General features: G+C 34.8%; 1 protein-coding gene across 1 annotated transcript; it reads right to left on the bottom strand.

Annotated features, from left to right (window-relative positions):
• Positions 1–14459: 14459 nt before the first annotated feature.
• On the bottom strand, positions 14460–18601 carry LOC144547207 (WD-40 repeat-containing protein MSI4-like). The gene is made up of 15 exons (XM_078295796.1): positions 18441–18601; positions 17556–17619; positions 17349–17435; positions 17168–17230; positions 17009–17074; positions 16847–16921; positions 16661–16736; positions 16420–16564; positions 16242–16323; positions 15949–16022; positions 15753–15864; positions 15282–15356; positions 15087–15166; positions 14727–14826; positions 14460–14603 (listed from the first exon to the last, which is right to left on the bottom strand). Exons 1-15 carry the CDS (start codon positions 18572–18574, stop codon positions 14460–14462), a joined length of 1377 nt encoding a protein of 458 aa, XP_078151922.1. The 5' UTR covers positions 18575–18601.
• Positions 18602–24659: the final 6058 nt, after the last annotated feature.

Here is a 24659-nt window from a genome sequence, read left to right as displayed (position 1 = left end):
CATTTGGAGACATAACTAGAGTGCTTCAAACGCCTACAACAGGATTGTTGTATTAGGGTTGCAAATGCCATATTATCTTGTCATAACGAGACACTACTCGAGTGCTCCAAACACATTCAATTGGAGTGTTGTATTAAAGTTGTAAATGTCATATTATCTTTTCATATCGAGACACTACTCGAGTGCTCCAAACACATTCAATTGGAGTGTTGTATTAGAATTGTAAATGCCCTATTATCTTGTCATATCGAGGCACTACTCGAGTGCTCCAAACACATTCAATTGGAGTGTTGTTTTAGAGTTGTAAATGCCCTATTATCTTGTCATATCGAGGCACTACTCGAGTGCTCCAAACAAATTCAATTGGAGGGTAGTATTAGGGTTGTAAATGCCATATTATGTTGTTATCTGGAGACACAATTAGAGTGCTCCGAACACCTTCAATTGGAGTGTTGTATTAGGGTTGCAAATTCATTATTATTTTGCTAAATAGAGTCACTACTAGAGTGCTTCAAACACCTTCAGTTGGAGTGTTGTATTGGGGTTGTAAATGTCTTATTATCTTGCCATATAGAAACACTACTCGAGTGCTCCAAAGATCTTGAATTAGAGTGTTGAATTTGGGTTGTAGATGCCCTATTATCTTGCCATATAGAGACAATACTGGAGTACTCCAAACACCTTCAATTGGAGTGTTGTTTTATTGTTGTAAATGCCCTATTATCTTGTCATATGGAGACACTACTAGAGTGCTCCAAACACCTTCAATTGGAGTATTGTATTAGGGTTGTAAATGCCCTATTACCTTGTTATCTAGAGACACTACTAGAGTGCTTCAAACACCTTCAATTGGTGTGTTTTATTAGGGTTGTAAATGCCATATTGTCTTGCCATTTGGAGACATAACTAGAGTGCTTCAAACGCCTCCAACAGGATTGTTGTATTAGGGTTGCAAATGCCATATTATCTTGTCATAACGAGACACTACTCGAGTGCTCCAAACACATTCAATTGGAGTGTTGTATTAAAGTTGTAAATGTCATATTATCTTTTCATATCGAGACACTACTCGAGTGCTCCAAACACATTCAATTGGAAAGCTGTATTAGAGTTGTAAATGCCCTATTATCTTGTCATATTGAGGCACTACTCGAGTGCTCCAAACACATTCAATTGGAGTGTAGTATTAGGGTCGTAAATGCCATATTATGTTGTTATCTGGAGACACAATTAGAGTGCTCCGAACACCTTCAATTGGAGTGTTGTATTAGGGTTGCAAATGCCCTATTATCTTGCTAAATAGAGTCACCACTAGAGTGCTCCAAACACCTTCAGTTGGAGTGTTCTATTGGGGTTGTAAATGCCCTATTATCTTGCCATATAGAGACACTACTCGAGTGCTCCAAAGATCTTTAATTAGAGTGTTAAATTTGGGTTGTAAATGCCCTATTATCTTGCCATATAGAGACAATACTAAAGTACTCCAAACACCTTCAATTGGAGTGTTGTTTTAGTGTTGTAAATGCCCTATTATCTTGTCATATGGACACTACTAGAGTGTTCCAAACACCTTCAATTGGAGTATTGTATTAGGGTTGTAAATGCCCGATTACCTTATTATCTAGAGACACTACTAGAGTGCTTCAAACACCTTTAATTGGTGTGTTTTATTAGGGTTGGAAACGCCCTATTATCTTGCTATATAGGGTCACTACTAGAGTTCTCCAGACACCTTCAATTAGAGTGTTTTATTAGGGTTGTAAATGCCATTTCGAGACATAACTAGAGTGCGCCAAACGCCTACAATTGGATTGTTGTATTAGGGTTGTAAATGTCATATTATCTTGTCATAACGAGACACTACTCGAGTGCTCCAAACACATTCAATTGGAGTGTTGTATTAAAGTTGTAAATGTAATATTATCTTTTCATATCGAGACACTAGTCGAGTGCTCCAAACACATTCAATTGGAATGTTGTATTAGAGTTGTAAATGCCCTATTATCTTGTCATATTGAGGCACTACTCGAGTGCTCCAAACACATTCAATTGGAGTGTAGTATTAGGGTCGTAAATGTCATATTATGTTGTTATCTGGAGACACAATTAGAGTGCTCCGAACACCTTCAATTGGAGTGTTGTATTAGGGTTGCAAATGCCCTATTATCTTGCTAAATAGAGTCACCACTAGAGTGCTCCAAACACCTTCAGTTGGAGTGTTGTATTAGGGTTGTAAATGCCTTATTATCTTGCCATATAGAGACACTACTCGAGTGCTCAAAAGATCTTTAATTGGAGTGTTGTATTAGGGTTGTAAATGCCCTATTATCTTGCCATATAGAGATAATACTAGAGTACACCAAACACCTTCAATTGGAGTGTTGTTTTAGGGTTGGAAATGCTCTATTATCTTCTCATATGGAGACACTACTAGAGTGCTCCAAACTCCTTCAATTGGAGTATTGTATTAGGATTGTAAATGCCCTATTACCTTATTATCTAGAGACACTACTTGAGTGCTTCAAACACCTTTAATTGGTGTGTTTTATTTGGGTTGTAAACGCCCTATTATCTTGTTATACAGGGTCACTACTAGAGTGTTCCAGACACCTTCAATTAGAGTGTTTTATTATGGTTGTTAATGTGATATTGTCTTGCCATTTGGAGACACAACTAGAGTGCTCCAAACACCTACAATAGGATTGTTGTATTAGGGTTGTAAATGCCATATTATCTTGACATATCGAGACACTACTCAAGTGCTCCAAATACATTCAATTGGAGTGTTGTATTAGAGTTGTAAATGCCATATTATCTTTTCATATGGAGACACTACTCGAGTGTTCAAACACATTCAATTGGGTTGTTTTATTAGGGTTGTAAACGCCCTATTATCTTGGAATATAGAGTCACTACAAAAGTGCTCGAAACACATTCAATTGGACTTTTGTATTAGGGTTTTAAATGCCTTACTATCATGCTATCTGGAGACACAACTTGAGTGCTCCAAATACCATCAATTCGAGTGTTGTAATAGGGTTGTAAATGCTCTATTATCTTGTCATATGGAGACACTACTTGAGTGCTCTACACACCTTCAATTGGGGTATTGTATTTGGGTTGTAAATGACCTATTATCTTGCCATCTGGAGACACTACTATAGTGCTCTAGACACATTCAATCAGGGTGTTGTATTAGTGCTGCAAATGCGCTATTATCTTGCTACATAGAGTCACTACTAGAGTGCTCCAAACACCTTCAATTGGAGTGTTGTATCAGGGTTGTAAAATCCTTATTATCTTGGGAAAAAGAGATATTTACTAGAATGCTCCATACACCTTCAATTGGAGTGTTGTATTAGGGTTGTAAATGCCCAATTACCTTGCTATCTGGAGACAATACTAGAGATCTCCAAATAACTTCAATTGGAGTGTTCTATTAATGTTGTCAATGCCATATTATTTTGCTATATAGAGTCACTACAAGAGTGCTCCAAACACTTTCAATTGGAGTGTTGTATTAGAGTTGTAAATGCCATATTATCTTGCCAAATAGAAGACACTAGTAAAGTGCTCCGAACACCTTCAATTAGAGTGTTGTATTAGGGTTGTAAATGTCATATTATCTTGCTATATGGAGACACTAGAAGAGTGCTCCAAACACCTTCAAATGTACTATTGTTTTAGGTTATAATTGCCCTATTATCTTGCCATCCGGAGACTCTAGAAGAGTGCTCCAAACCCTTTCAATTGGTGTGTTGTGTTAAGTGTTGTAAATGCCCTTTTATCGTGTCATATGGAGACACTACTCGAGTGCTCCAAACACCATCAATTGGAGTGTTGTATTAAGGTTGTAAATGCCACATTATCATGCTATATAGAGTCACAACAAGAGTTCTCGAAACACCTTGCATTGGAGTGTTGTATTATGGCTATAAATGCCATTTTATCTTGCTATATAGGGTCACTACTAGAGTGCTCCAAACACCTTCAATTGGATTTTTGAATAAGGGTTGTAAATGCCCTATTAACTTGTCATCTAGAGACACTATAGTGCTCCAAACACCTTCAACTGAAGTATTGTATTAAGGTTGTAAATGTCGTATTATCTTGCTATATGGAGACACTACAAGAGTGATCGAAACACCTTCAAATGTAGTGTTGTATTAGAGTTGTAAATGCCCTTTTATCTTGCAATATAGGGTCACTACTAGAGTGCTCCAAATACTTTCAATTGGAGTGTTGCATTGGGGTTGTAAATGCCCTATTACCTTGCCATCTCGAGATACAACTAGAGTGCTCCAAACACCTTCAATTGGAGTGTTGTATTAGGGTTGAAAATGCTTTATTATTTTGTCATATGGAGACACTACTCGAGTGCTCTAATCACATTCAATTGGAGTGTTGTATTAGAGTTGTAAATGCCCTATATTCTTGCCATCTGGAGACAGTATTAGAGTGCTCCAAACACTTTCAATTGGAGTGTTGTATTATGGTTGTAAACGCCCTATTATGTTGCTATATAGGGTAACTACTAGAGTGATCCAAACACCTTCAATTTGAGTATTGTATTAAGGTTGTAAATGCACTATTATCGTGTCATATGGAGAAACTACTAGAGTGCTCCAAACACCATTAATTGGAGTGTTGTATTAGGATAGTAAACACCCTGTTACGTTGCAATATAGGGTAACTAATAGAGTGATCCAAACACCTTCAATTGGAGTGTTGTATTAGGGTTGTAAATGCCCTATTATCTTGCCATCTGGAAACACTACTATAGTGCCCCAGACACATTCAATTGGGGTATTGTATTAGTGCTATAAATGCCCTATTATCTTGCTATATAGAGTCACTACTAGAGTACTCCAAAAACCTTTAATTGGAGTGTTGTATCAGGGTTGTAAATTCCCTATTATCTTGCCAAAAAGAGATATTACTAGACTGCTCCGTACACCTTCAATTGGAGTGTTGTATTTGGGTTGTAAATGCCCAATTACTTTGCCATTTGGAGACAATACTAGAGAGCTCCAAATAACTTCAATTGGAGTGTTCTATTAATGTTGTCAATGCCACATTATCTTGCTATATAGAGTCACTACAAGAGTGCTCCAAACACCTTCAAATGTAGTATTGTTTTAGGTTATAACTGCCCTATTATCTTGCCATCCGGAGACTCTACAGGGGTGCTCCCAACCCCTTCAATTGGTGTATTGTGTTAAGTGTTGTAAATGCTCTTTTATCGTGTCATATGGAGACACTACTCGAGTGCTCCAAACACCATCAATTGGAGTGTCGTATTAAGGTTGTTAGTGCCACATTATCATGCTATATAGAGTCACAACAAGAGTGTTCGAAACACCTTGCATTGGAGTGTTGTATTATGGTTGTAAATGCCCTATTATCTTGCCATCTGGAGACACTACTAGAGTGCTCGAAACACCTTCAATTGGAGTGTTGTATTAGAGATGTAAATGCACTATTATCTTGCCATCTAGAGACATTACTAAAGTGCTCCTAACACCTTCAATTGAAGTGTTGTATTAAGGATATAAATGTCATATTATCATGCGATACAGAGTCACTAAAAGACTGCTCCAAACACATTCAATTGGAGTGCTGTATTAGGGTTGTAAATGCCCTATTATCTTGCCAGCTAGAGACACTACTACAGTGCTCTGAACACCTTCAATTAGAGTGTTGTATTAGGGTTGTAAATATCCTATTATCTTGCCATCTGGGGACATTACTAGAGCTCGACTTAGACTTTTCCTGCGCGATCAGATTTCAGCCGCATCGATTGGAGTGCTCTACACGGATTTTGATGCATAGCTTATTATACCTTTTTAAAATTGGCGCGCATCCAGAAATTAAAACCAAACAAACGAAGTAACTTGATCCTAGGTGTATTTTATTCACTTTATATTCAAAATACAAGATATTTAGTGTTATTTCGTGGTAAAAATCAGATCGAATATGTATATAATGTAGGCCTATCATAGGGTTGTAAATGCCCTATTATGTTGTCATATGGAGACACTACTTGAGTGCTCGAAACACCTTCAATTGAAGTGTTGTATTAGGGTTGTAAATGCCCTATTATCTTGTCATATAGAGTCACTACTAGAGTGCTCCAGACACATTCAATTGGAGTGTTGTATTAGGGTTGTAAATGCCCTATTATCTTGCCATCTGGAGACATTACGATAGTGCTCTAAACACCTTCAATTGGAGCATAATAATTGGGCATTTACAACCCTAATACAACACTCCAATTGAAGGTGTTTGGAGCGCTCTAGTTGTGACTCTATATGGCAAGATAATAGGACATTTACAACCCTAATACAACTCTTCATTTGAAGGTGTTTGTCGCACTCTTGTAGTGACTCTATATAGCAAGATAATAGAGTATTTACAACCCTAATACAACACTCCAATTGGAGGTGTTTGGAGCATTATAGTAATGTCTCTTTTTGGCAGGATAATAGGGCATTTACAACCCTGATACAACACTCCAATTGAAGTTGTTTGGAACACTTTAGTAGTGACTCTATATAGCAAGATAATAGGGCATTTGCGACCCTAATACAACACTCCAATTGAATGTGTCTGGAGCACTATAGTAGTGTCTCCAGATGACAAGATAATAGGGCATTTACAATCCTAATACAACACTCCAATTGAAGGTGTTTGAAGCACTCTATTAGTGTCTCTATATTGCAAGATAATAGGGCATTTACAACCCTAATACAACACTCAAATTGAAGGTGTTTGGAGCACTCTAGTAGTGTCTATATGGAAAGATAATAGAGTATTTATAACTCTAATAAAACACTCAAATTGAAAGTGTTTGGAGCACTCTAGTAGTGAATTAAAATACCTTTAATTTTTTGTAGCATCCTCCAAAAAAAGGATCGATTCTCACACTAAATATTTGGTCCATCAGTTTGAGATTCTCTTCATCTTAACTTTTTTGCAATGTAGTACCACAATGATTGTTGGTCAGAGTAGAGTTTCCACCACCACCTTAGTAGCAAGGCAATATTCTTAGCAGTGAATAAACGTTGAATAACATTTCAAAACCGTTATATAATGGTGGATTGATGAGTTTTATATTAAATATAATTTTTAGATTAAAATATTCAATTAAAAATTCAAAACAATGGTGAATAACCGTTATATAACGGTGGATTGATGAAAGGTCTCTTTTTTTTATAATGTGTTCAATATATAAGAAATTCACATCTAACTATTCATGTTCAATGTATAAATTCTTTACATTTGATAGATAGTTACAAAAAATTCATATTTACATTTACCTTGAACATGATACATGTTTTAATATACATATATTATTTTAATTAGTTTGTTATCAATGATAATCATGATATTAAAGTGAGAAAAAACAGACTCATAACTGTCACATGCACAAAATCTCATGCATGTAGGGCTATAAACGAATCGAACTTTCTCCAGTTTGAGTTTGAGCTTGTATAAGATTTGAAACCGAACTGATTTGATTTATTTCGAATCGAATTAATTGCAAACTACAAATTTTTCGAATCGAAGTCAATCGAATTACGAACTACAATTTTTTTGGCGGCCCTAGTTATACCAGTAGTTTATGTATTAATTTTCTTCTCGCGAAACGAAATTCACACAGTTTCCTTTTACTTTTCACGAATTCACAATAATGGATTATGGGCCGTTCAAGATTTCTTTACCATTTACGCTGTTGAATTGATTAAAATCAAGGACCTAATCAAATGAAACTTATTCTATTGTTAATTTGTTACATTGCTAAAATATTTTTCTATTATAAGTTATCATTATATTAACAATTTTGAGTTGGGATATAAATTTGGTTCTTGCATTATTAAAGATTAATGGTTGAATCTGAAACTTTTGATGCTTAGATAGCAAAGAATAAAACAAAAAAATTATTCGACTCAAAACAAACAATCTAGTTATTATAAGTGCAAGAAACAATCTTAATTAGTCTAATCAAGAAGGAAATAACATAATACCTTAGATTTGATCTCCAAATCAAATCAAAAAGGGTTGTCTTGCTTAGCAACTTCTTATTCCCTTTCTCTTTCAACAATGTTTGTGCTTTAGCCCTTCAAATGATGATTAACAAGTAGAACCTTAATCCTAGTTTAACCCTCTTGTTAATTTCTAGAAACTTCTTAGAGGATTTCTAGATCTCAACACATGAGAGAAAATGGGAGAGAGGAAAAAAGAGCAAATTTCAGCAAAGATATAATTCATAGAATTTTCTGACCTTTTGGTATTAAAACTCTTATATATTTTTCTAGGTAACTCCAAATGACTTGAAACCTTCATACGTCCAAAATGGTTAGTATTGGTCCTTTCAAATTCTAGTTCAAAGTTACATAAAAAATCTGTCCAGAAATTTCTTTCATCTTTAATGAGATTGATTAGATTTAATGACATATTTAAATATTCCTTAAATATGCCATCACAAAATGGTTAGTATTTGCCCTTTCAAATTCTAGTTCAAAGTTACATAAAAAATCTGTCCAGAAATTTCTTTCATCTTTAATGAGATTGATTAGATTTAATGGCATATTTAATAACATATATTTTGGTTTTGGGCTTAAACATACTAATCATATTAATATTTAATTAAGTCAACAATCCCATACATTAAAATTTCAACATATAAATTAATATTCTATGTTAATTTATATGCATCTCTCATGTGTCAAAATTCATTTAAAATATGTCACATATACTTTAAATATTACTAGGATTTTTTTACAACATTTTCATGTCATAAAAATTATTCATATATTAATAACATATAATTTGTACAAATTAATTATAACTTCTTATAATTAATATAGCACATATTATATACATATCGCATATGCTTTATTAATATGTTTTCTTTTAATCTTTCATATTGTGTGACCCTATTGGATCCCATCATTATGGCAATGGAATTAAACATTTTAATTCCATAAATCAATGATACAACTAGCCATGGTATATTGATTACCCAAATAATGTGGATAAAAAAGCACAATGCAAAATCACGATCCCTGTAACATTAAAAATGTTGTTGTGTCAATTCCTTGCCACATGATATCTAAATAATTGTAAGGTAGGAATGTGTCATCCTTACAAATTATTTTTTCTTGATTTTCTAAAGCTTAATTATGATATGATTATCATATAATCATATTGCATGCACATAATATAAACTTTATCAAGGGGCCTAGAGATATCATCGCTTATATTAACATATAAGGGACAATGGTTTCTTGATACGTATTGTTCTTCCGCATAAGTTATATGCACTGCAGTAACTGCCTATATAACTCCTGGTTAAAAAGAGCATTGGATAGTACCAACAATACACATCCCTTATGTAAGAAAAATAAATATCTCAATCAAAGAATTCTAGACAGAATGAAATATCAATAACACATAACACAATCCATATGATATTTCATTCTTGGGTCTGTCCAATGCCATACATCTCCATGTATGCCGTGATTAGATCGGTAACTCCTTATCGTATAAGTTGTAGAACATGACTATCATCTAATCATTACACTTATCTTATATGGTCAACCAGTGTATCTTGTTGATTGCCAAGATAAGGGACATTTAAGAGTAAACAAATTTATTCATTGTGAAGTTCTACAATTCAAGTCATCAACTCAAATGATCCACTAATATGAATACTCAAGGTACAAAATGATAAAATCATTCACTAATAAACTAAACATCTCATACATATGATCCGAGTCTAGGACACCAACACTAACAATCTCCTACTTGAACTAGAGACAATCGTATCAACTCTAAACTAGTGAAGAGTACAAATCATCCATATACAAATATATGCATGAATGAATGTAAACTCAAAGCCAGTCACCTATATGCATAATACCCATCGAAGAGGCATGTAACATGTGCTTAGCCTGGCCTAGAGGCGTTGTCAATGGATCAGCTGTGTTCACTTCTATGTCTACCCTGCAAACCTTGATATCTCCACGCTCGATAATCTCGCGGATGAGATGGTATCGTCATAGAACATGCTTTGACTTCTGGTGTGATCTCGGCTCCTTTGCCTACGTGATTGCTCCATTGTTGTCACAATAAAGCTCTATCGAACCCTCGGCACTAGGCACCACACCAAGCTCAGAGGCAAACTTCCAAATCCAGCATCCTTCTTTTGCTGCTTCTGAGGTAGCAATGTATTCAGCCTCCGTGGTTGAATCTGCTGTGGTTTCCTACTTGGAACTTTTTCAGCTCATACCCTGATTGCGATCGGAAATCATTAGGATCGAATTGGAAACTAGCATTGGTGTAACCCTTTACAACGAGCTCTGTTTCCCCTCCATACACTAGGAAGCTCTCCTTAGTCCTTCTCAAGTACTTAAGGATATTCTTGACCGCTCCCTAATGAGCCATGCTTATCTACTTGTTATGCTCAAGGCATAAGAGACATCATGATGAGTTCATATCATAACATATATGATGGAACCGATGGCGGAAACATACAATATCTTTCTTATATCCTCCAGCTCACGAGGTGTCGAAGGACACTGGGTCTTGCTAAGGTGAACGCCATGTGACATCGGCAAGAACCCCCGCTTGGAGTTCTCTGTGCTAAACCTCTTTAGCACCTTGTCAACATACATCAAAGCTTAGTCCAATAAGCTTCTTGGATCTATCTCTATAAATTCGTATACCAAGCACATACGTAGCCTCGCTCAAGTCTTTCATTGCCTTCATTAATGATAACTTGACAGATCCCATAAGGAAGATGTCATTTCCAATCATAAGTATGTCATCTATATACAAAACTAGGAATATAATTGAGCTCCCACTCACTTTCTTATATACACAAGGCTCTTCATCGCACTTGACAAAATCAAACTTTTGATCTCTTTGTCAAAACGAATATTCCAACTCCTGAATGCTTGCTTCAATCCATATATGGATCATTGAAGCTTGCATATCTTTTCAGCATTGTTTGGATCCACAAAACTCATAGGTTGTGTCATATATGTAACCTCCTCTAAATCACTGTTTAGAAAGACAGTTTTGACATCCATTTGTGATATTTCATAGTCATAAAATGCGGCCAATGCTAAAAGAATCCTGATATACTTGAACATAGCATCGGGCGAGAAGGTCTCATCATAATCAACTCCTTGAATCTGACGGTACCCTTTCGCAACCAGCTGTGCTTTGTAGACAGTCAAGTTTTCATCCATGTCAGTCTTCTTCTTGAAGACCCACTTGTTGTCAATGGGTTGGATCCCTTGAGGTGGAACAACCAAGTCCCAAACATGGTTGTCGTACATATATTTCATTTCAGATTTCATGGCTCCTAGCCATTCATCGAAGTCGAGCCTATTCATTGCTTCATTATAGGTCATGGGATCTTTAGTATCCAACACTGTCACCTCATGAAGACCCATGTACCTCTCAGGTACACGAACTACCCTTGAGGATCTTTGTAGGATGAGCTCTGGAGCCTCTTGATGAGCTTCTTCTACAACTTCTTGTGGAATAAGCTCTTCTACGGGCTACACCTCTGGAGTCTGAGATGGTGGTTAGACTTCTTCCTCAACCACTTGAGGGACAAGTCCTACCCTGCTCCCACTGGCTTTAGTGCCTCCTACTAAAAGCTCATGGTCACTCCCTTGAACCTCTTCAAGGACATCTTAATCTCACTATTCCTTCTTGGGAGAAACTATTTCTCCAAGAATACCGCATGCCGAGCAACAATAACCTTGTTCTCGGATGGGTAATAGAAGTAGTATCCTCGAGTTTCCTTATAATAACCTATAAAGAAATATTTATCTGATTTTGGTTCAAGCTTGTCGGATATTAACCTCTTGACATACGACTCGCATCCCCAAATTTTAAGAGAAGACAAGTTTGGAACCTTTCCAACTCATATCTCATATGATGTCTTCTCAACAAACTTTGATGGAACCATGTTTATAATAAAACGGCAGTTTCAAGCGCATAGCCCCAAAGGTTTAAAGGCATGCTAGTTCGGCTCATCATGAAACGAACCATGTCCAGTAAGGTTATGTTCCTCCTCTCGGATACGCCATTCCACTGTGGTGTTCCTGGAGGTGTGAGTTGTGAAACAATTCCACACTCTCTAAGATAAGCCTGGAACTGCAGACTCAAGTACTCACCTCCTCGATCAGATCAGAAGACTTTGATCCTTTTATTGATTTGGTTCTCAACTTCATTCTTGAATTCTTTGAACTTTTCAAAGGACTTAGACTTTTACTTCATTAAGTAGATATACCCGTATCTACTTAAATCGTTAGTAAAAGTGATGAAGTATCTAAAATCTTCTCTTGCACGAGTGATCATAGGTCCACATACATCACTATGTATAAGACCTAATAAGTCATTTGCCATCTCACCTTAAAGCCTTGCGTTTCTTTCCCTTCTTCCCTTTGGACTTGCCAAACCCTTGAGAAACTACCAAGACCGATGAAGAACTTTTCTTGATATTGGAATCGACGGTCTTGAGCATTCCATGAAGCTCCTGAAGACTCTTATCCCAGCAATTCATGTGGTAGTTCATCTTGAACCCCGAAAAGCTAGGTAGGAGTGACCCCAGCACGATATCCGTGGCCAACTGTTTGCCCACAGGAGATTCGAGCCTCTCCAACTGTGAAATCATACTCGTCATCTTGAGAACATGCGCACTGACAGAGCTCCCTTCTGACATCTTGCAGGAGATGAGATCCATAGTCACCTTATGCCTCTCATGATGGGCCTGCTCTTGGAATATTTCCTTGAGCCTGCCCATGATGAAATAGGAGGTGATCTCCAACAATTGCTTCTGGAGTTCACCCTCCATCATGGCAATGAGGAGAGAATTAACATCATGCTCATCATCCTGGTGTTTTTCAAAGACTTTGTGATCATCCACCAATCTTGTCAGGCTCATCAGAGATAGGTTTGTTAAGAACATACTCCTTACGCTCGTGCCTAAGAACAATTCTTAGATTACGATCCCAATCAATGAAATTGGTCCCATCAGCGCGGAGAAGTATCTTCTTCAAGAGAGAACGTAAGAAAGAGTTTGAAGAATTTGTTGTTGTCATGATCTACAACATTTAAGATTTGAGTTTAGTTTACTGAAAAACATTTATACCACAAATACATTAAAAATATTATCTCTATTTGTAGTAGGACCAAGATCCATATTTTCATCTTAGCCCAAGCCATTGTCGACATGAAATTTAAACTATGCTATTTTAGGTAAGCAACTCCTTGCTAATTACATCTCAATGTAACTCTTGGCTTGCAAATACATTTTCGTGTATATGCAATCCTTTCCCCAAGGCCCTAAAACTGTTTAGGTCCCTTGTTAAGCTAACCTAACACTATTTGATTCGACATGTCTGACATTTTCCACAACTCCCAAAGATTGAAAGTGACGTCCACTTAGGTGGAGCTCGACAACTATCGATCGATGGTTTGTTGTGGATAGAAAAGGGAGGGAAAAGTGTCTAATATTAGTTGGGACATTTAATTGATTATTTGGTGGTCATTTAAGCATACACCCATACTTATCCTATGACACATTTAATAAAAATAATCAATTAAGAATCAATCACAACATTGATTGTGAAACTCCTTTCGCCTTTGACTTGCTTCATCTTCCATCTTCATGATTGATGTGCCTCCATTTACATGTAATTTAAATTACCCCAAACTCCTACTTAGAACTATTTCTAAAAGAAATTGGAAAAATAAATTACATAAAAGAATTCTCATTCTTTAATAGTTGGCATGCAAGCCTTGAATGAGTACATGATAGGCAACCTAACATCCTTGCCTTTTTAATTATATTAATCTAATTAAATACTCATGGGGCACCAAAGGCCGCTTACAAGCAATCACATTCATTCACAAATGCAACACACAAGGCATTGAATATCATGACCATACAAAACCCACTTTCTCTTCCTTCAAAATAAAAGTTAGCACAAATACATGCAACATTTGCATCCACATGATTCTTTCATATATTTACTTACAAACCATATCAGAATTTGAGCAAATCAAAATAGAGGGCTACAGTGCCAAGCCAAGATTGTTATCTAATTCTCCTTTCATCACTGCCACAAATGAAAACCCCAACCCTTTCTATTTCACTAACCCTTCATACATCCATAACAAAATTAGGAGATTTATCACAAATGACAGCAAATAATCTTCCAGAAAAAAAAAATAGCAATAAAATAAACAGTATAAGAAGATCCAACAAATAACCCAAAACGAGATAAGATTTGAATTTTAGCAAGTGTTTATCAGTTTATGTCAAAGTATGTAAAAGGTGATTTACCATGCATGCAGAATAATAAACAGTACACTCTGTTACTTGCTTTAAATTAAAACCCATCTGTTTCTAAAAATTCTAAACCCAACTGTTACTACTTAGAGGATTTTTTAGATTTTTTTTTAGATTTTTTAGATTTGGTTCGTAGGCCAAATGTTTTCATGTTTTCCTTATGTTGGATCAGCTCAGCTTCAAGCTCTTCTTCAGGCCTATAGAACTGGTCCCTCATGCGCCAAATCTGTGCATTAGTCAGATAGATGTATCAAAATTGAGAACACAGTTGTGTGTGTGTGTTTGTGTGGCAGACTGGTAGTGTGTGCTAAGTGAGAGGGTAATGTGTGTGTTTGAGAGAGAGTTTTGCCTGTAAGGTACCGCCACCATAAGGACTGGTGACATCATGAGATAAGCTAGCAAGGGTCCAAGGTTCAGCAGGGTTCCAGTGGAAATCCACAATTCTATCTCTGCATTTTATCCCAGAAAATGTTCATGCCATTTCAATATAATATTTTCGGAAAAGTAATTTGTTCCATACCTTCCAATAAGACAAAAGAAGAAGAAAAGTATATATTATGATTTTGTGACGTATTAGCTCATTTTTTAACCAATCCAACTCGTATAGAATTGTTTAAAACTTGACTGAGAGTCATTTTTTTTATAACAGGTAATGTTCGGCTAAACTTCCACAAATCTGGAGTGGTATACAAAATATTGTTTTCAGTACCTATGACCAGCATGTCGAAAGAATAGACCGGAAGGTGCCGACCTTCTTTTTGCTCTTGCATTTTCATTGTTGTTCCCAACCTGAATATTTTTTTTTTGTTAATAACATGATTACAGATGAGACTTACATAATGATATATAAATAAAATAATTGCAAGAAAAGAAGACAATTGCTAAGATATATAAATTTGACAACCTTATAATGATCCCAGATGTTCAATATGCCATCCTCTCCAGCACTAGCAAACACAGATGCTCTGTCCGGACACCACTGTGGTTCATAAAAAAATATGGTCTTAATTTAAGGAAAAAGGGATATAATATTAATATTTCCAGTGCTAGCAATTATAATCGAATAGCTTTGTGTCATTTACAAATAATATAAGAAAATATTTAAACAAATGTTAACAACAGAGATACAATTCCCCTGAATTTTCATCGTATATGGCGCAGCCATGGCTTTCCACGAAAACTGGCAACATTTAACAGAATATTCCAATGGAACGGTCTAATGTTTTTTTTTTCAAATACATCGCAAACTTTTGGGTCAGATGCAAAATGAGAATGACTGGGTGTTTTCTTCCAAATGTGAAAACATTGCAGGTGCAGTTTGCAACTAATACAATCCAACAAAATAAGCATTAGGTGAGTAACAATTTAATTATGCCTGGATGGAGAGAAGAGGACTCTTGTGGCCTTCAAACTTGTGAATTGGTAATGCGACCCCACCAACAGTAAGATAACGGCGATCAAACAAACGCACAGTTTTATCAGCAGATCTAAAACACATGCACAGTTTTATCAGCACATTCAAGCCGAAAAATAAATACAATTCAGGTTCACAGTTTTGTCAGCTAACGTACCCAGTGAGAATAAGGTTCTCATTTTGTGCATTCCAGTCCACACAGTAAATATCAGCATCATGTGCTTTCTCAACCTAACAAATTTCAAAATTTCAAAATAGCTCAGAATTCCATAGTAATCATGGAAATCAAAGTTATACAACATGCCATGACTTAATAGTGTCCATCATTGAAGATTAAACTAAAATTATCATAATTAACTAGGCAAGAATTGTGTCCTGTTGAGGTATTTCCAGAGCGAAAGAGAGACTTTAACAGTAGTTGTATTTCCAGAGTGAAAGAGAGAGAGAGACTTTAACAACAGGAGCATTCCCAGAGCGAACATCCCAAAGAATGAGGCCACAATCGTCACCGACACTACAGAACTCCTGTGCACTAAACCATCATAAAGGAAAAGAAAATGAAATAATTAATATTCGTCTTCAGTCTTCACCAAAGGCCCCCTGAAGATTATTTTATTACTTAAAGTACCTAGAGGGGCAGAACTGAACATCTTCAACAATTGCATCATGGCCTTCAAATACCCCGCGAGGACCTAATTTGGGGCTGCCTTTTGTCAATCCCAGAGAAGTGATATGGTCTTGTATGCTCCACAGTACAACAGAGTTATCCCGTCCTGCATTTTTTTTCAAAAAACTTTTTACATTTTAGATTCTCAATTGAAATTGAATAATTACGAGTTTCAAATTTTCAATTCGTAAAATGCATAGACCTCCGGAAAGTACAGAAGGTCCAGTAGGACACATGGCGAGTGCAAACTCGATATTTTTTCCGTGGCCTGTCAGTATCTGCATGCAAAAGAAATAATTTTTTATATATTGGATTAAAAAGTCGTTGAAAATAAATATCCCATGGTTTTGAACACTTAAATATTTTTCATATATATTGGATAACATACCAGATCAGGACGAGATGCAGGAGCTCCATTGACAAGATCTCTATTTGGCTGAGCCTCCAAATCCCATAAAAGCACCTAAAATACAAATGTGGCTTCAATATATATATAAACAGTATTAGGCTGCTACCCATGTTAAAAAAAAAAAGAGAGTATCATACAGACATTAGGACTGTTATTATGTGTTGCCACTATTGTACTCTTTTGAGGTAGCTCTCTAATTCTAGTGACCTGTAAATGGCAAGGAATTAGTTTTTCATTTTATCAGAGTGAAAGGTTTAAATATATTTTTCTTATCATAAGAATGAAGTTTCTGTTAGATACCTCCCCCGGATGTAACAGAGTCTTGTATCTCTTCACAAAAGGAGATTGTTCTTCTTCATTGAACTAAAGGGGGGATTTTAATGATAAAGTAAAGATAAACGTTGTGTAGCATGGGACAAATACTAGTAGAATGTGGTAATAAAATATGTGAGAATTGGAAAAATATATATTTGCAATCTACCTGAGACATATCCTCAGCATTTGTAACTCTTGGTTTAACAACATCACAATTTGTGATCATCAGAGTATGTGGGACAAAGCCATCAGTCTAAAAGAAAAGAAAAGAAAAGTATGAACAACAACAATAATGATAATAATAAATGAACAAAAATTAAAAAAAAAATTAATCAGAGATGGTAATTGTTCAAATATAAAATATAAATTGGACCTCCTCAGAGAGATATAGACGCTGACAGTTTTTGTTTGTTCCTTGCTCAAACTGTGGACCCCATCTATAATCAACAAAATCAGTAAGGTTATTATGTAATTTGCTGACTAAAGGAAAGGACTTGCATCACAAGTCTTGTTGTTTGGCCTACATAAGAACAAATGTCTACAATGTATCAGGGGAATAAAACAATTTAGAAGATAGTATGTTTTGCTGGAATCTACGAAATAATTTTTTACAACCATAAATTTGGAACGACATGGAAAAAATTAGAAATACTGGAAACACAGGGTGTAAGTAGAAAAAAACATTAATCTAAGACGCATCATGCATGTAATAGAACAGGGATGTAGACACTGCTCTGACATATACCCTTGCAAATAAAACCTAAAAGATGGAAATATTTATTCAAGAATAAAGTCCATTAAAACGTAAAGAACTTCTCGAATCAAGAACTACTCTTGTAAACATCTAAATTGTAACAAACAGACTAAAAATCCATTCTGGAGGTCTTAGAAAAAAAATGCACTCATACTGTTAAGAAAATCACTAATCAGAACTCCAAGCAATTAGGAGATTTTAAGAAGGAACTAAAACCCAAAAATGCTGCTTTTCAAAACATCGGAACCCTACAACACAACTTGCAGTAGAAGTTTCAAAGTGTAATGATCTAACTATCAAGCAAAAACAAAATGATCTAACTAACATTAAAGTAAAAAGTGTATAGTACAAACATATTCACAATCTCCTCTAGAAACAAGAACTGCCAAAACAGAGAACCAAAACCGCAAACTTACTTCACATTGCCTAAAGCCCTAGCTATAAATCTAAGTTAACAAACACTGGAAAGGAATAGAAAAATGAAAATCGGATGTATGAGCATACCGACATGAGAAAGAAGGCCAAACGAGATTGTGGTTAGTGAACCAGTCGTAGATAACCCGTATATTAGATTTCCAGTTCTCGTGCCCTTCGTATTTGCTCAATGCTGCATTCGACCCCTCGCCTCTCTCCGTCATTTCTCTCCGTCTCTCTCAATCTCTCTCTTTCTCGCACTATTCGTGCTCTCTATTTTATTTTGGGAAGAAAAAATATGAAGTACCTCTAATTAATGCTGGTGACATGCTGTAACAAATTAACAGACACTGATAACAGAATCTCAGGTAGTTAAAAAAATTATCCACCTGAGATCGGCTGTGTCCGCACCCAATAATAATAAGAAAATTAAAACTGGAGGCACCGTATTACTAACCCTTCGCAGAAATGGAAGCGAGCTTCCAACAAAAGCCCCGTGAAAATGGAATGAAATAATTTCTTTTTTAACCCCGTTACAATTCGTTTTTGTAATGCACAACGTCTCGAGCGATGGGCTGGGGTATACTGGGCCTTCTCTTTGGACCCAGTAATTTCACAATTTTTGAAATATGGGCCCCGAAGTTCTTGCCTGGTTGTGTCACTATACTTTGCCCAAGGCAGCAAGCAGCCCAACGTTCGTCTAAAATTTGAAATAGATAAAGGATACAAAAACGTACGAGCTAATAGTGCGAAACGAAAATATCTCGTTGTTGAAATCGAAGCATGCATATATATATACTAGTATTATACCCGTACGTTGCAACAGGAACATATTATAAAAAACAAATATATCAATGAAAATAATAATTATCTAAAAATTAAAACACATGTTAATAGAAAATTTATATGATTATGTATTTTTAATTAACTTTAATCGTGATCTCTGATAACAATTTGATGATGTAATGATTCTTTATTTTTAAGTACCAATGATATCAAATAATAGTTCGATTCGAATCTAATATCAAATATCATACAACAATTCAATATCAACATATAATATGATATCAAAAAACATAAATAAAAAGTGTTATCGTTTGTATGTATAGGATATATATACACACACACATATTATAAGAAAAATATATATTCACACACACATTCCAATTTATGTTCTTCTTTGTTTCCAATTTAGAATACACACACATACACACATTGATATATTATATATTGGAAATATATTCTAAATTGCCCACACCAATATGTATAGAAACAAAGAAAGAAAAATAAGAAAATTAAAAAAAATGATTTCCATTGTGATTCGTATAAAAACGAAGAAGTAAGGAAACAATAAATAAGAAAATGGAAACAGTAAAATCAAAATGCATCGTTGGATCAACGATTTTCAAAGTGACTTAATAAATAGTAAAAAAATTCCAAAAAATATAAAATTTGGTCTCCAAGCATATATTAGTATGGAGAACAAGATAAACAGTTTGAATCTGTTATTTGGACTTTGAATCTGGTGATTTATAGTCCAATGCACAAAAATGGCTATGCATTGCAATGTATGGTAGCCTTACTCTCTACACACACACCAGATGCACGATTTGGATCGGTCATTTGGAGTTTGAATCCGGTGATTTATAGTCCAATGCACAAAAATGCCTATGCATTGTAATGTATGGTAGCCTTACTCATATATATATATATATAGATTGACTAATATGCTTTCGGTAGCATACGGGCCGAAGTGCTACCGGTTCAAATTTGAAATTTCAAAATCTAAAAAGTTGATCTGAACCATTCATCTTGTTCTCTATATTAATATGTGCTTGGAGACCAAATTTTACATTTTTCTGAGTTTTTTTACTATTTATTAAGCCACTTTGAAAATCGCTGATCCAACGGTAGCACTGTTTTGTTAAGCCACCGTTGGATCAACGAATTTCAAAGTGACTTAATATATAGTAAAAAATTCAGAAAAATATAAAATTTGGTCTCCAAGCACATATTAATATGGAGAACAAGATGAATGGTTCAGATTGACTTTCTGAATTTTGAAATTTAAAATTTGGACCGGTAGCACTTCGGCCGAAGTGCTACCGAAAGGGCTGAAGTGCTACCGAAAGGGCTGAAGTGCTACCGAAAGCATATTAGTCAATCTCTATATATATTTATATATCAAATCGATTGTTCCTGAGGTCCCGTGCAACTAAGTTGTTTTTCAATTTTTAAATTTCAAAACGTCAATTCAAACTGTTCAAATTGATCTCTATATTAAAATGTGCTTGGAGACCAAATTTTACATTTTTCAAATTTTTTTTTACTATTTATTAAGCCACTTTGAAAATCACTGATCCAACAGTGGCTTATGGACGGGTGAAAATGGGTCGGATATTATCCGACCGAATTCGGATTCATATTCGAATTTTTCGGATTCGGATAGTCGGATACGGATAATTTGTGGATACGAATACGGATATGATTTATCTGGATACGAATACGGATACGGATATGATTTATCCGGATACAGATATGATTTATCCGGATACGGATACGAATTTAGTTTTAATTTCGGAAGCGAATACGGATACGGATTCGGATAATTATCCGAATCCGAATACGTTGATTTTTTGGATATCTGAATTTTTCATTTTTTGGATAATTTTTCGGATATCCGGATTTTTGAATTTTTCGGATAATTTTTCGAATATTCGGATACAGGTGGGGTCCGCCTGTAATAGAAATAGAGAGAGGAGAATTAAGAGGTGGGATTTGTGTGGCCATTTGTGAGTGAGAAGTCCTTCCATGAGACCCCATCGTCATTCAAACAACATCTTCAGTTTTTATTTCTCTCATTAAGTTAAATCTTAGGTTTAAAAATCCATAATAAATTTTCAAAAATACTAATAATCATTTTTTAATTATTTTCTCATTTAATTAATTGAGTTTTGATATAATTTATTGTTTATGATGGGTCATTTTATTTTTATTAAATAACACATTAGTTAATTAGTTTTGTTCTGATTTCAAATGTGGATACTTGCTGTTTTACAATTAAAAATTTTAATTCACTCCACTGATGTTATACAATCTTGTTGTAATATATATATATATATATATATATATATATATAGAGAGAGAGAGAGAGAGAGAGATGGGCTATGGTGCATTGCAATGCATAGGCCATGGTGTGCATTGGACCATAAATCACCGATTCAAAGTCCAAATGACCGATCCAAACCGTTCATCTTGTTCTCCATATTAATATGTGCTTGGAGACCAAATTTTATATTTTTTTGGAATTTTTTTATTATTTATTAAGCCACTTTGAAAATCGCTGATCCAACGGTGACTGTTTGGAACAGTAAAATCAGAAACCACCGTTGGATCAGCGATTTTCAAAGTGGCTTAATAAATAGTAAAAAAATTCCAAAAAATATAAAATTTGGTGTCCAAGTACATATTAATATGGAGAACAAGATGAACGGTTTGGATCGGTCATTTGGACTTTGAATCGGTGATTTATGGTCCAATGCACACCATGGCCTATGCATTGCAATGCACCATAGCCCATCTCTCTCTCTCTCTCTCTCTCTCTCTCTCTCTCTCTCTATATATATATATATATATATATATATATATATATATATATATATATATATAGGTTTTGGCTAATATGCTACGGGTAGCTAAGAGGCCTCCGTGCTACGGCTCGGATTTTGAGTTTTCAAAATCCTAACGGTCGATCCGAACCGTTCATCTTGTTCTCCATATTAATATGTGTTTGGAGACCAAATTTTACATTTTTCTGAATTTTTTTACTATTTATTAAGCCACTTTGAAAACCGCTGATCCAACGGTAGTTTCTGGTTTTACTGTTGGGTTAAGCCACCGTTGGATCAGGGGTTTTCAAAGTGGCTTAATAAATAGTAAAAAAATTCAGAAAAATGTAAAATTTGGTCTCCAAGCACATATTAATATGGAGAACAAGATGAACGGTTCGGATTGACCGTTAGGATTTTGAAAACTCGAAATCCGAGCCGTAGCACGGAGGCCTCTTAGCTACCCGTAGCACCGTAGCCACGTCCTATATATATATATATATATATATATATATATATATATATATATATATATATATATATATATATATATCTGAATTAGAAATTTGATTTATATCCGTATTCGTATTTGTATTCAACTAATATTCAATTCGTATTTGTATCCGATTAATATCCGATCCATATTCGTATCCGTATCCGGAAAATAAAAACGGATACGAATATGGTTTTATCACTATCCGATCCGTATTCGATCCGTTTTCACCCCTACTTATGGTTTTACTATTTTGTTAAGTCACCGTTGGATCAACGATTTTCAAAGTGGCTTAATAAATGAATAATTTTACAAACTGCCCTAGCTGTACAAAAGATCAAACAAAATGCCCCTTTATTAATTTTCCTGACAAAATGCCATTGTAAGCCCCAAATTTCCCTTCCCTTCCTCTCTGTCCCTCTCTATCTCCACGTTACTCTGCTATTTTTTTCACGTTACTCTCCTCATGTGGCTGTGGGTTATTTAATTTGAAAAGTATCAAATGAAGAAGGATATAATTTTCTGCGCATTTAATTTCCTATCACATTTGGAAAGCTCTATTACTATTAAATTTCTCATATTTGCCTCTACTATATACTCTTAATCCTCTTTTACTTATAGCATATTAATTGAAGATGATAAGGTATATTTATCTTGGACGATAGATAATAATTCACAGATCTAATTTTTAATAACATAAAATGAGTATCTCAAGGCATATAATTTATTAGTAATATTTGTAATATCTAAAAGGATCAACGGATTAACATAATCTTAAATATTTAGTATAAAATTATTTAATGCAAAATGATATGTATTTCTCTCCAATACTCATATATTGGATGTAACATACTTAGTATAATTTTTTTTTAATGAAAACTGTTATTAGATAAACACATACATGATATAATATTAGTTTATTTTGCAATATAGTTTTCACATCTTAATTCTTTTTAATAATCACTGTCACATAAGTGAGATATTCATGCTTCAAAATAAATGTACTAATCATGTACATTTTTCTTAAAAAAAAATAAGAAACAAATTAATATTAACATTCTAATAATCAATTAGCATTTCTTCTCATTGTACATTTTTATAAATTTTTCATCAAAAAATGCCGACACAACATTAAAAGTCTACCAAAATATGCTAAGATTTACAGTTCATTCAACTTTGTCTTTCACATACATAAAGTCCAAAAACATTACTAATACTAACAATACGAAATAGCACAATAAAATAAAATATTATTACAAACGATAAATCATAAATGTAAACCACTGCCTTCCTCTTATGTGCTTTAATCAAACTTTCAAACATCCTACAAAAAAAAAAAATTAAAAGTTATAATATAATGTTAGCAACTTCACCTTTAAAAAATAAAATAGTAATTAATAAACTTTAAATAACTAAAAAATCTTATATTAGATTAATGTTTAGCATACTTTAGTTGTCAACAATAGATGAAATCTCAAGTAGTGGCACCTACATAATCATATAATTTTATTAGTAAAAAATATTACTATTTAAAAGAAATGTAATGAGAAAATGCTTATCACCTCTAGTTTTGTGAAGTCGCTGACAATTTTTTTTTGTAATGACCAAGCTCATTACAATGTCAGCATTTACGCTTTGTTGTACCAGTTGTTTCTCTCACATCCATTGAATTATGTATGCGAGTTGACTTAGGACGACCTTTATTTTCGTAAGTGTGGAAGGGAGTACAGTTGGTCCTTCGATGCTTGGCCAAAATCTCTTGTCTGGTACAGGACGAAAGTGGATCGAGTATGCATTGCGATACATCTTAGTGAAATACTAATCATTACAAAGTGTATGAAAGTCTGTTTTATACTATTGATCATCACAACAAGCCAACATATGACTGCAAAGAAGGCCGATAAGTCGAAATGTCTGACATGCACAATTTGATGACCTCCTGTTTATTGTTACCGGGTATTTTGAGGTTCCAGTATTAATCTCATATGCACAAGGACCAAATCGACATACCTGGTACCCCCGAGATGCCATTTGTCGAGGGCGTATTTGGTCAATAACTTTAGGGCACAAGTGGGTTGCCATTTTTCTTCCTTGCTCACTACGCTCGACAAAAGCTTGGTTTACTATATAAAAGGTAGCAGCAACAAATGCGATGACAGGTAGTGATTGTGTACCTCTGAGTACCAAGTTAAGGCTCTCAGACCAGTT

This window comes from Carex rostrata, chromosome 31 (genome assembly GCF_964058835.1).
Source record: "Carex rostrata chromosome 31, lpCarRost1.2, whole genome shotgun sequence".
NCBI classification, from domain to species: Eukaryota; Viridiplantae; Streptophyta; class Magnoliopsida; order Poales; family Cyperaceae; genus Carex; species Carex rostrata.
Note: the sequence above shows the minus strand (reverse complement) of the source record. Positions and strands in the feature narration are given on the sequence as shown.

What these genes read in the sequence shown, in the direction of transcription:
- LOC144547207 (XM_078295796.1), bottom strand. Translation starts at nt 18,574, where the DNA reads ATGACGGAGAGAGGCGAGGGGTCGAATGCAGCATTGAGCAAATACGAA. An exon ending in GTTCAGTTCTGCCCCTCTAG is followed by an intron (nt 16,324 to 16,419) that starts GTACTTTAAGTA and finishes ATGATGGTTTAG; the next exon opens with TGCACAGGAGTTCTGTAGTG. An exon ending in ATGGTGGCGGTACCTTACAG is followed by an intron (nt 14,604 to 14,726) that starts GCAAAACTCTCT and finishes ACTAATGCACAG; the next exon opens with ATTTGGCGCATGAGGGACCA.